Genomic DNA, 12,906 nt, shown 5'->3' with positions numbered 1-12,906 from the left:
ATTCAGACTCCATAGTTCTTTCTCTGGATAGCATTTTGCATCATGAGTTTTGAAATTACCTTGAATCATTATATTGCTGAGAAGAGCTTCAGCTAAGCCAGTCATAGTTGCTCATTGCAAAATCTTGCTGTTACTCTGTACAATGTTCTCCTGGTTCTGTTCACTTCACTCAGGATCAGTTTATTTAAGTTTTAACAGGTTTATCTAAAACTCGCGTGCTCATCATTTCTTATAGCATGATAGTATTCCATTACATTCATATACCACAATGTGTACAGCAATTGGTAGGCATTCCCTCAATTTCTATTTCTTTGCCACCACAAAAAGCTGCTATATTTTTGTAAATGTGGGGTTTCCCTTTTTTAATGATCTCTTTGGAATATAGACCTAGTAATGGTAAAATCAAAGGGTATACAGAGTTTTATAGCCCTTTGAGCTTAGTTCTAAATTGTTCTCGAATGGTTGGATCCACCAGCAATGCATTAGTGTCCCAATTTTCCTACATGAAAGGCTAATAGTCTTAATTTTCTCTGCATGCAATTTTTTCCATCTGTTGCAGTTGAACAAGCCTTGCTTAGGTAAGAAAGAAGCTACTTGGAAACTTATTTTGGTTAGAGCTTCATTTATTTTTTGGTCAAGAAATTATGCCATGATAAGATTCCTTTTTAAATTTTCTAATTTTTCTGACCATTGCTTTCTTGTGAGTTGTGAATATTATAATAAATGTTTGGTCTGGTAATACTGATGTATATTGTATTCTTTTTAGCATAGCTATAGTGTCATTGAGTAAAACATAATGTTTTGCCATCTAATTTTTTTTATTTTTGCTTTTTTGGAGGGCAATTGGTTTAAGTAAGTAACTTGCCCAAGGTCACACGCCTAGGTTTTTTGTTTGTGTGTGTTAAGTGTCTGAGGTCAGATCCGAACTCAGGTCCTCCTGACTCCAGGGCCAGCACTCTACTCACTGCCCCACCTAGCCACCTCTTGCCATCTATTTTGATGACAAAATAATTCACACTTCACTGTGCATTGAAAGTGTGTCATTCAAAGATCACTTTTATTTCATTATGATAGGTATACACTAGTGATCAAAAAGCAGCTTGGCATTCAGTGCTATTGGTTTATAACTATGATTTGTAATGCACTGAGAAGTGTGAAACAATCAAGAGTTCCACCAAAGGAGCTCATTCCAGTTCAAGATGAGTTGTCTGAGAGATTATAGATACAGATTGGAGAACAGAATTTAGAATACAGTCATATTGTCTTTAGATGGCAAGAAGAGCCGTCATTAAAGGTAATAAAAAGAAGAGAAAGAGAGGTAGGAGAAGACCTAATAACAGTATCATAAGACAGAAATTTTAAGGGGAAAGAGTTATGGTCTGTGGTCCCAAATGTGGCACACACAAGAAAGGAGAGAAATAAGGCCTTTAGATTTGACGCAAAATTGCTCATTGGTTACCATAAGTAATGGGTTGGAAACCCATCACTGAAAGAGAGAATGAAACATAAGGGATGTTAAAAATCTTTTACAGAGATTTGGCAGGACAAGGAATTAGGAAAATAATACGGTAGTTGGTATGATTTTATAAAGATAAAGGACACTTGGACTTTTTTGAAGGAAAAGGTCAGCATTAGGGAAGATCTCCAGGGAAGAAAGAAGGGAATAAATGTGAGAAGAAATGAGACAGAACAGAGGAAGGGAGATTAGAGAAGAATGAAAGCTCTCCTGAGACTGACTTTAAGGAAAATAAAGATTACATACATACACAAAATTGACTAAGTCAGACTATAATGACATACTGCTAGTGGCTTTAATATTTGTTTTTCTAGATTTTTTTAAGGTTATTTATGAATTTATTGAAAAAAAATTTGTGGTGTAGGTACATACTATGTATATGTATAGATAGGGCTACTAGGTGATGCAGTGGATAGAGCATGGGGCCTGGGAGATAGACTCATCTTTCTGAGTTACATTTGGCTTCAGACACTTACTAGCTGTGTGACCCTGGGCAGGTGATTTAACCCTGTTTGCTTCAGTTTCCTCATCTGTAAAATGAGCTGGGAAGGAAATGGCAAACCATTCCAGTATCTTTGCCAAGAAAACTCCAAATGGGATTATGAAGAGTTAGGCATGACTGAAATGACAACAGCAACAAAAACATTTCATGCAGATATACCACAAAGCCCATGTATGTCCTGTGATTAAGTTCTTAGAACCGGTGGATGGTAATAATGACAGTATGTGAGAGGACGATTAGGAAGGATAGTTTAAAATGATGAAGATAAAAAGATCAGTGAGAAATAAAATATATTTGATTTGAACAAAAAATAAAAACTTTTAAGTCAATGTATATGTGTATAGTAACTTTGTATTTATTTTTCATTTTATATGCAGTTTTTTTATTTAAAAAGAAATTTCATTTGGGGATTTGTGGCTCTTAGTTTACAGTTAGACTGTATTAAGATCAGTATAGTACATGCAGGTTTCCTTAGCAATGTATCAAAATTCTAATAACTAAATTTGTGGTAAAGAATATTTTCAGTAAGTGAAACTTATTTTCCTTTTAACTTTTGTTTTAAAATTTAAAATGTCTTGTGGAGAAAAAAGATGGCCTCCTAAATAAGGGTAAAAATCACAGTACCTCTGAAACATTCTTAGGAGGGTCCCAGGATTCTCTGGATTTAACTCTTAAAAAAGAAATTTGACATGTCTTTGAGGCTACCTCTGATTTTACACTACTCAGTAAGCAGAGAGCTAATTGTTAAAGAAATATTAGCCCATTCCTTATATTTAGAAGCAACTCCTTGAACAAAAAGGAAGTTTAGAATTTAAGCCCCTTTCATAAGAATAGATGTCCTTTGAACATCAAAAGAAACACTTCTCTCCAGCTTTCACTGCAGCCTGACCTTTATTTCTTTTTACCCTTTTCTCAGTACTCCTAGAGACTTCATTATCTCTGCCTTCATATCCTCTCCTCTCTTGGCTTCTACTTGTTCTTCTCATTCTTTGACCTGTAGGACTCTTTAGCCTCCTGGTTCATTTTCATTTCATGTCACCCTAAGTTTAGATGCCCTGGCAATTTTCTGTCTTTATATTATTTTGGTTATTTCTTGACTTCAAGTACCACTTCTAAGTAGATGCTTCTTTATATTTAAACCCAGTCTCTGCCCTAAGCTTCTGGCCTAACATTTCCAACTTTTTCCAGAACCCAGTACCTAGAACTGAACACTTTCAAAACAATTCCCCTGTACTACCCCCTTCCTCCAATAAAACTTGTCCTTTTTCCAAACTTTTCTATTTCTTTCTTTAAAAAAACAAACACAACCGTTATTTTTAAATGTTTTGAGTTTCAAATTCTCTTCCTCTAGCCCTTCCCCTACCTACTGAAAAGGCAAACAATTATATATGTGAAATCATGCAAAACATTTTCATATTAGCCATATTGTGGGAAAAAAAGCAAGAAAAGTGAGAAAATTGTACTTCAGTTTGTACTCAGTTCATTAGTTCTCTCACTGGAGTTGGAAAACATTTTTCAACATGAATACTTTGGAATTGTCTTGGATCATTGTATTGATCAGAACAACTAAATATTTTCACAGGTGATCATCATTACAATATTGTTGTTACTGTGTATGATGATCTCTTGGTTCTGCTCACTTCACTATGCATTAGTTCATGAAAGTTTTCCCAGGTTTTTCTGAAACCATCCTGCTTGTCCTTTCTTATAGTACAATAATATTCTAGCATAATCATATACCACAACTTGTTCACTGATGAGAATCCCCCTCAGTTTTCAATTCTTTGCCACCACAAAAAAATTTTTGTTAAAATATTTTTGTACATATAGTTCTTTTTCCTTTTTCTTTGATCTTCCCTTTTTCTTTTGATCCAGTTATTCAGTTTTGATTCTTCCTTCTCTTACTTTGCAATTAAATCCTAAAGTAAAGTAAATTCTAAAGACCTGTCAATTCTGCTTCTAAAAAACCTCTGTGGAACAGAGGAAAGAGCACTGACTTTGGAGTCAGAGGACTTGAGTTCAAACCCAAGTCAGTGCTCTAACCCTGTCTTTGATGCTTACTACTTCTGTGACCTTGGGCAGGTCACTTAAGCTCTATGGGCCTCAGTTTCTGTGACTGTAAAATGAGATACAATAGGTATGATAGATAAAATGGATAGACAGCCTTTGAAGTTTTTTCTAGCTTTAGGTTTAAAATCTTCATGTTCCTCCATGAAAACTTTGGAGATTCTCCTTCAAAGATCCTCTATTTCCTTAGATGTCACATAGCAGTTTATTTGTGGTGGCTTCTCCTTTTGCTTTACTATGTTCTATTGTCTACTTATTTGTGTATGTGCTATTCTCTATTTAGATTGTGAGGTCTTTGATGTCATTCTTATTTAAACATTTTTTAAAATATCATTTCATTGCCTAGCATAGTATCCTAATAGGCACTGTCCTACCTGTTTAATTGAATTTTTGCTGCGATATTAATATGTATGACTTATCTTAATTGGTTAGAGCTTAATCTATTTTTTCCTCTAATTTCAGGGATTGAGTTTTTGAAAAATTATTTAACAAATATATAGAGCATGTGCATTTAGTACTTTAAAATACTGTTAATACCACACACAACAAATTTAATATATCACAATAGGAGACTGATATAACACTTTGGTATGATACAATGATTTTTTGGGTAGTTATTCTTTAATGCTCTGTTGTCAAAAAAAAAAAAGGCTCAGATTCCTGATTTCTAAATTGAGGGTATTTGGTTTTCTGTGTCACCCTTTTGAATTTTGGTATAACCTTTTATGATTTAGTAGCTTTTTATGAGTTATGGCTTATATAATTGGTAGCCAGCCTTCTGTTGTTGAGTCTTTCCACATTTAGCCACCACTGGGTCTGTACTAAGAAATCTTTCAAATTTGACAAGGTCTTTGGTATCAAATTTGATAAGACTATCAGAAGAGACAGAAGCAGAGCCTGGAGAGGATTGAAGTATAACCAGCCTGGGCCCCTACCCAAAATGAAGACTCCAAGAGGACTTTAGCAATGGGAGCAGCGGAAGGGGGAAGGGGAATGCCACAGGTACTGAGGGACATTTTAGGTAAGAAGGCAGTTAAATGAAGCATGGTGATGAAGTTGAGAATCAGAAGGGTTTATATGTATAAAGTAGAATCTTCTTGTCAAGGGACAAAGATAACATTTATATTTTACTTTGCTTTTACCTTGTGTCACTGTGTACTTTATGGAAAAGTTTGAATATTGTAACCAAAACAGAATACTGACTCTTGCATAGTAGATTTTTACTACCAGAAATGTTTGCCATATGCATCTGTCATTTTGTATTGTTTGCTGAGTAGGCTCACCAGGTGCCCTGTTTAATCTGCATTGGTTCTTAATATACAAAGTATTCAAAAACATCTTAGAAGATTGAAGATTAATCTTGAATCTTGAAGATTAAAACCACACCAAGAGAGACCGTTGGAGAACTCTGTATTTTCATTTAAAATAAATAAATAATATAATAACATCTTTATATCATCACATAATTTGTTGTTAATTCTTTTGAAAAATTAATGGGATTTATGAAACTACTAGATCACTCCACTTTTGAGCATCTTAATTTAATCCTGGGCTACTTTGATTTCTGTTTAATACAAGAATTTCCTGAATTCTCTTGTCTTCTATTTCAGCTCCACAGACCGGATATATATCATAGGTGCAAGAGTGGAAATATCCATGACTGATAATGTTCCCATATGCTTGATAAACTATTAAGACTTCCTGGTTATTTTAAAAATTTTAAATCTGAGGGGCGGCCAAGTGGCTCAGCAAGTAAGAGCACCGGCCCCAGTGTTGGGATGACCTGGGGATCGAATCCAGGCTCAGATACTTAGCACCACACCCAGAAATAACTGGCTGTGTAACCTTGAGCAAGTTACTTAACCCCAAGTGCTTTAAAAAAAAATTTTTTTTTAAAGTCTGCAGACCTTTACTCTGAACATTTTTAAAGTAGCTTTCTAAGGAATAAGTTATACAAAGAAGAATACATTAGTTTCTCTGGGGTTAATATATATCCTTTACTCTTTAGAGAACATTGCACCATCCTCATCAAGTAACATCCTCTGTGTTTTATATCTTGATTACCACCTTTTAGAAGAAATATCTAAAATTGGAAATTATTTTGGAAAAATAATCCTGTTGATTAAATTTAATTTTTATTACAGGAAATTAGTAGAGGAGAATCCTAATGGAATTATACTTAGTTCAGATGATTTTTTTTACAAAAATGGACAATATCAATTTGATGGAAATTTATTGGGTGAAGCACATGAGTGGAACCAGAAACGAGGTAAGAATTGGACATTAGATGACTTGGTTTTATTAAATAAAATTAATTTAAAGCAAAAAGCTATTGTCATTTATACATTGAAGTATCTGGCCTTGATAAAAGAAACCTATACTTATACTGAGTAGGGCAAGAGGTGTGTAGGCAAACGTGGTTTTAAGTTGACTTTTCCCTGGAGCTCCCAGCAAATGTTTCTAGTTAATCAAGGCAGTTCATCATTAGTGTCTCCCAGTTAGTGGGTCAGAGTCCTTAGTGAAATATCAGCTAATGTAATCTTTATATACATGGATCTTTAACACTGGTCAAAGCTAAGCTAATTTTTGTTGGAATATTTGTATTTCTTGAGTATAAATTTCCTGTCCATTTCAAGTCATTGAAGAATTAATTCTTAAATTGTTAATTTCTTTGGAGACATTGCAAAATAAGTTAAGAAACCTATTTTGTCCTTGAGGTAATAAGTCCCCTGTAGAGGGAGTGCTTTCCTTTGTATTCTTTACTATCTCTTGAAAATTAAAAAAAAAAAAATAGGAAAACTAGAATCTGAAAACACCTGTGTAAAACAAAAAAAATATAAGGACAAGTTTTAAACCTCCAGATTATTTAATGTTGACTTAACTTGTATCTGGATTTTTTTTTGTTGTTTGGAACATTTCATTGGTGCATTTTGTTTTTACATCATGTTCATTTCTGAACATATCCTTTCCCACATATTGCAAGCCTTTTAAAACCAAGATCAGAAAATTGGGGTTCTACTTTGCCTAGAAGGAAAGTGAAAAAAGTGGCTTCAAAATATTATTAGAATCTGCAGTGAAAAAGCTTTGTAGTTTGGGGAAGGGGCAGAAGCTTTGTAGTGTGGAGAAGGGGCAGTTTGTAGTTTGGGGAAGGGGCAGTGGATTTAAAAAAAATAAACCAATTTCATGTAATATTCCAAACCTAGATTGAAATGTATTAGAAAGTTGTACATACAACATTTGTGGCAAATGTAGATCTCAAAATGCTTATTTGGTTTCAGATACAAAACTCTTAAAAGCATTTATTGTTCCTTTGAGGGTATGTTGATGTTTTATGCAATTTTTACATTAAAGATTATAAATTATATAACATTTTAAAATAATATTAAATAATAATAATTATTAATAATATTAAATAAAATTAAATAATTTTAAAATAAATTATATAACATTTTAAATGTTTTATAGTTTCATTTTCACCAGTATGTAGTGTGCATTTATTTTCATTTTAAAACATTTTACACGCACAAATCTACTGTTTATCGAATGGATTAGTACATTGTTATAAGTTTTTGCAGTATTTTAATTTACTTTAAAAAATTCAAGTTAATACTGAATGTCCTTAAAAAGTCATTCTTTTTTTCATAACAATATGTATCTTTCAGCTAAAGAAGCATTAGAGAAGAAGATTTCTCCTGTAATAATAGATAATACAAATCTACAGGCATGGGAGATGAAGCCGTATATAATCTTGGTTAGTATCCTAATTTATTAAAGACCTGTGATAGAAATACTCAGATTCATAGTTGCTGCTGTTGGATCTTCTCCCTCATCACTTTATGTTAGAGTCCTTAACCTAGACTCATTTGATGAATAGAAAGGACCCTGTGCTTGGGGTTAGAAGACCGGGGTTACTGTTAGTCTGTGACTTTGGGCAGGTCATTTAATGTTTCTTGAGCTTCAGTTTTTTTCTCTTGTGAAAAGGAAACAAATAAAACTTTATGCCCTGCTCATGGGGTACTTCTGAGACTCAAATGAAATAAGTATATACTGCTTTGTAATTATAAAATAGTGGAAGGTATTTTTTGCTTAATTCCTTTCCCATTCTTAAAATTCTTGTGCTACTTGTGCTAATTTTAGTATATTTTCAACTTTATGAGGCTTGAGAAAATAATTTTGCTTAAAGGTCCTTTGAATACAGTAGGTGCTTGACTTTTGGGTATAGACAATAGTTACACCCTGGTAGCTTAACCCCCTGGGACTTGACTTTGTGCAAGTCCCTTTCTGAGGAGACTTCTCTCTGGGAAGGAACATCATCTCTTTCTCTCCCTTTGATATCCTGTAGGTCTTCACTGGCTTCAAGGTGCTCTCTTAATTTAGAGAGAAAATCAAGAGCCTTGCTAAATGATTTCCTCTTTATTGACTCAGCTGGCTGTGTCATTATTCAAGTGGATAGTTCTTGTTTCGTGGTAATCTGAACTTTCTGCAGGTTCATACGTTGCTCCTCTTTTTACTATATTTCCTTTACAAGTTTTTGCAGTGTTCCATTCCCATCCTCTATGCAGTTATCCTTTTTACGTTGTGACTGTGCCCATCGCAGGTTTCAATATATCTGGGTTGGCATAAGAAGTTGGATGGAAATTTTGGGGGGAGTTTTGTGCAAAGGCCAGCAGATGACAGAAAAATTTAGAAACTTAGAAATGCATGGAATATATGTATAGTATTGTATAATACCATTATTTTAATTTTAATACCATAGTAATTCAGACTTCTTCTCTGGTGTGAAGGGAGGATCAAAAAATTTTGCAGAGATTTTTGAAATCACAGGGGTGCTGTGTTCCTAACCCCCATTGTGTGGAAGGGATAACTGTACTAACACTATATTGGTTCCCTGGCCTATACCAGCTCTGCTTATATGTCCCCTCAAAAGGTATCCATTTGGGACACTTGGTTCTTAGAATGACCATTGCAGGGTCATTTATGTCTATCCCATATTTGGTCTCAAAATTTTTGAATGTGTAGGGGTTTGTAACTAAATTGAAAAAGAGCCCACTGATTTGTAGGGAATGGAGATGAATAGAGTACAGTTTTCTATGCTTTGGGCAGTTGGAAAAAACCTTTTTACCATGTACGGGAAAGTTTTTTTCCTGTGAAATTATGTTTTTTTAAAAACATTTTTCTGAACTCAGTCTAGGCTATTGAGAGTTTATTACCCAAGAATATCTTATTTCTGAAGCATGGTTTTTAAAATAACTGCCTAGTTTTATGTCTGTACCATATCATAGAATTTTAGATTTGGAAGTTACTATGTCATTAACAGTGAATTGTAATCTTGTGGAAATAAACATATATATTTGCTTTTATTTAGTCACAAAAATATAAATATAAAGTTCACTTCCGGGAACCGGATACATGGTGGAAATTTAAACCAAAGGAACTTGCAAGGTAAAAACTTCTTTTGTTTCTCTCTTGGTATTCACAATAAGTCCCTTTTGATTTTTGCCTTAGAAATGAGACAATCCAATGGGATTAGACTCCTTTTTCTAATCTTAAAAAATGTTAAATTCAGTTTTAAATTGTGTTCATTATGTTTCTAGTTTTGTATGGAGAGTTTGATATGTTGTCTTTTAATTTAGTTAGCAGAATAAAGAATAGCCTGTGTCACATTTAAGCAGCGTTTTGTTATCCAAGAATAACAAATTGAATCCTTTAGCCTTGAGAGCTATTTATCTGGAGGATAGTTTTTACCCAGGGTGCCTTATTGTGCAGGGGGACCCTTAAATTTCTCCTGGGAAAATAATTTGGGCAGTAGAAATAATAACTTGGTAGCAGTACATCTTTCCATTTTTATGCACTTTGTCACTTGGTTATCTTCTATCCTTTCACCCATTTTCTTTCCCTTTCAAGGCTACCTTTAACATTCTTTTTGACCAGAATTTAGCTGAATAAGAAAGGCATAGATAGTGTATGAGTTGCCCAAGATTTGTATCTTAATGGTGCCACCTGGCATACTTTTAGTATTTTCCATTTCAAGATTTTAAAAATTAATTCTGTTTGGGGCTTCTAGGAGACGCAGTGAATAGACCACTGGCCTTGGGAGTCAGGAGGACCTGAGTTCAAATGCGGGCTCAGACATTTGGCATACTTAGTAGCCATGTGACCTTGAGCAAGTCACTTAACCCCAATTGCCCTGCCCTCCACCCTCCAAAAAAGCCAAAAAAAAAAAATTCTGTTTTAGATTATTTTTGCTTTTGATCCCTAATAGGCATGGATAATTGGGAACTAATTATTCATTTCAGATTGAATTAAAGTATACCATGATTTGTACAGGTATTTCTTATTTAGGAGAACAGATATTTCAGCAAATTTTTCTATAAGACAAATTTATTTTCTATAAGACGAATTTATTCTGCCAACAAAATTAAAAGACAACATATCAAACTCTTCATCCAAAGCTAGAAACATAATGAACACAATTTAAAACTGAACTTAATATTTTTAAGATGTTTTACAGAAATAAGATGTGTTCAATGGAAACCTGCCTCCTACATAAGTGTCTTATGTCTGCTTTGGACAAGATACTTAGCCTTCATTTTCCTTATATGGTCTCTGAAGTCATTTCAAGTCCTAGAGCTGTAATCTTATGAGCCTACGTAATATACTTTCACTAATTGTGTTCACATGACAACAAAAAGTGGCAAAGAAGTATAAAAACTGTCAGTGCTTCCTCAGCTGGGAAGATTTTGAGTATATGCTCCATGATATGTTTGTTGAGGACCTACTCAGCTAAGTTTATCCTGCCAAAGGGTTGGTAACCTAGTGGTGAAAATAAATAGTGGTGTGTGTGTGGGGGGGGGGGGGGTTGGAGCTGAGCTGGGTTTGATTGCTTTCAGTGACAGAAGTATTCACAGAAGAAATCATGGATCTTTGAAGTATTGCAGTCAGAGATAATGAAGGAGAAATCACTGTCTAATAGTAACAGTGACTCTAAAAGTATCTTCATATACTTGAGATATGGAGCATGTTATTATTATAAATGGCAACCCATGCAGCCTTCTTATCCTGTGCATATTTTCAACAAATTAATAATGCTCAAAATATTAATAATATCTCATCATTTGGAGTTTAATTGTAATACACATGCTAAATGAAACCATATATGCAAGTTGATGTCTGTAAAGTACCTTTGCAAGAATGTTTTTAGAGTAGGTTTCGTCTGTACCTAAAAGACAGAGCAAAATGTAAATGTAAAGGGGCGGCCACGTAGCACAGCGAGTAAGAGCACTGGCTCCAGTGTCGGGATGACCTGGCCGTGTAACCTTGAGGACGTTACTTAACCCTGATTGCTTAAAAAAAAAAAAAAGTAAATGTAAAGTTTGTGAAAGCAGTTGAAGATGATGCTGGTCAAGAAAGGTGGTTTTTCCATATTTTTTCTGAGTTGATAGGTGTTTATGTATTTGGAGAAGCCATGCTGAACAAGTAAGATAGAATATAAGAATTGTTCTTCTTCACTTTCCTGCTTCTCCTTTCCTTCCTATTCTTGATATTTTTTAGGCGCAACATTCATGGAGTAACCAAAGAGAAAATAGTAAGAATGTTGGAACACTATGAACGTTATGTTTCTGTGACACACGTCCTGGATTCTTCAGTTCCAGATAGACAAGAACATACTGAGTTAAGTGAACCTTCTTGTCAAGATGAAAATATTAGGTGGGTTGAAATACCTTGTGTACTTAGAAATCAAATTAAGTAAATTGTTTTTTTATAAATATAAAAGATTGTTTTAAATTTACCTTCTCTATTCTCTCCTTTTCCCTCCCCACTCCAATCTTTGGGAGATTATAGAGTTTTTATCCCTTTGGGGATCTTTAAAAACTACAGTAGATACTCATTGTCTTTGACATAGATGGATGCTTAACTGTAAAAAGGGATTGGATTATTTTTAATCATTGTTACTAGAGTGGGGACTTGCCATAATGGACAGGTCAGAGCATCGATATATTATTCATTTTTTTTTATTCATTTAATTCCTGTTTGCTTGTCCTAGGGTTTATACAAAGTAGCACCGTCATTGCTCTTCAGAAGTCTCTAATTTATTTATTTATTTATTTTTAGGCCTCTCTGCCTTTATCTTTATTTTTTTAAAGTAATTTTTTATCTTTTCAAATGCTTTATTAACTTCTAGTTTACATCATTCATTTCTGTAAGATTTTGAGTTACAAATTTTCTCCCCGTTTTTCTCCCTACCCACTACCCCAAAATAGTAATCCCACTGGATATCCCCTCCTCCAATCTGCTCTCTCCCATATCTTCTCCCATACCCCCTCTGACTTTCCAATACAGCACAGTGGATCTCTATGCTCCAGTACCTGTATATGTTATTTCCCAGTTACATGTAAAATAATATTAATAATAGTATATATATTTGTGTGTGTGTGTATGTATTTTAACATTTGGTTTCAAAGTTTTGAATTCCAGATTCATTCCCTTCCCGCCTTGTCACACACCCTTACTGGGAAGAAAACAATTCAGTATAGGTTGTACATGTGTTGCTATGCAAAACATTTCCATAGTAGAGATATTGTAAAAGACTTGCTCTATTCTCTACTTTGATCCTGTGCCTTTTCAAAAGTGGGTGCTTCCAACTTCCCTCCCCCTCAGCCTGCCCTCCCTTCCATCATCCCCCCTCTCATTCCCTTCCTCCCTACTCTCCTGTAGGGTGAGATACCCTATTTAGTGTGTATTTCATTCCCTCCCCAAGCCAAATTCAATGAGAATAAGGTTGACTCATTCCCTTTTGCCTTCCTATTCTTCCCCTCCATTG

At 34.3% G+C, this 12,906-nt stretch overlaps 1 protein-coding gene across 5 annotated transcripts in view; it reads left to right on the top strand.

The window, feature by feature from the left end:
- N4BP2 (NEDD4 binding protein 2) overlaps positions 1 to 12,906 on the top strand; it is an 83,228-nt gene that overhangs the window by 33,917 nt on the left and 36,405 nt on the right. For all 5 annotated transcript variants that reach the window (XM_069068106.1, XM_069068099.1, XM_069068115.1 and 2 more), the window contains 4 exons: positions 6,230 to 6,354; positions 7,748 to 7,836; positions 9,451 to 9,527; positions 11,637 to 11,792. In XM_069068106.1, the coding sequence (XP_068924207.1) occupies positions 6,230 to 6,354; positions 7,748 to 7,836; positions 9,451 to 9,527; positions 11,637 to 11,792 (447 nt within the window). The remainder of the gene's footprint in view (positions 1 to 6,229; positions 6,355 to 7,747; positions 7,837 to 9,450; positions 9,528 to 11,636; positions 11,793 to 12,906) is intronic.

Source organism: Petaurus breviceps, unplaced genomic scaffold, assembly GCF_028583685.1.
Source record: "Petaurus breviceps papuanus isolate PSGF00001 unplaced genomic scaffold, PetGlider_PUasm1.0 140, whole genome shotgun sequence".
In the NCBI taxonomy this organism is placed as follows: Eukaryota; Metazoa; Chordata; class Mammalia; order Diprotodontia; family Petauridae; genus Petaurus; species Petaurus breviceps.
This window is presented reverse-complemented; position numbering and strand designations above follow the sequence as displayed.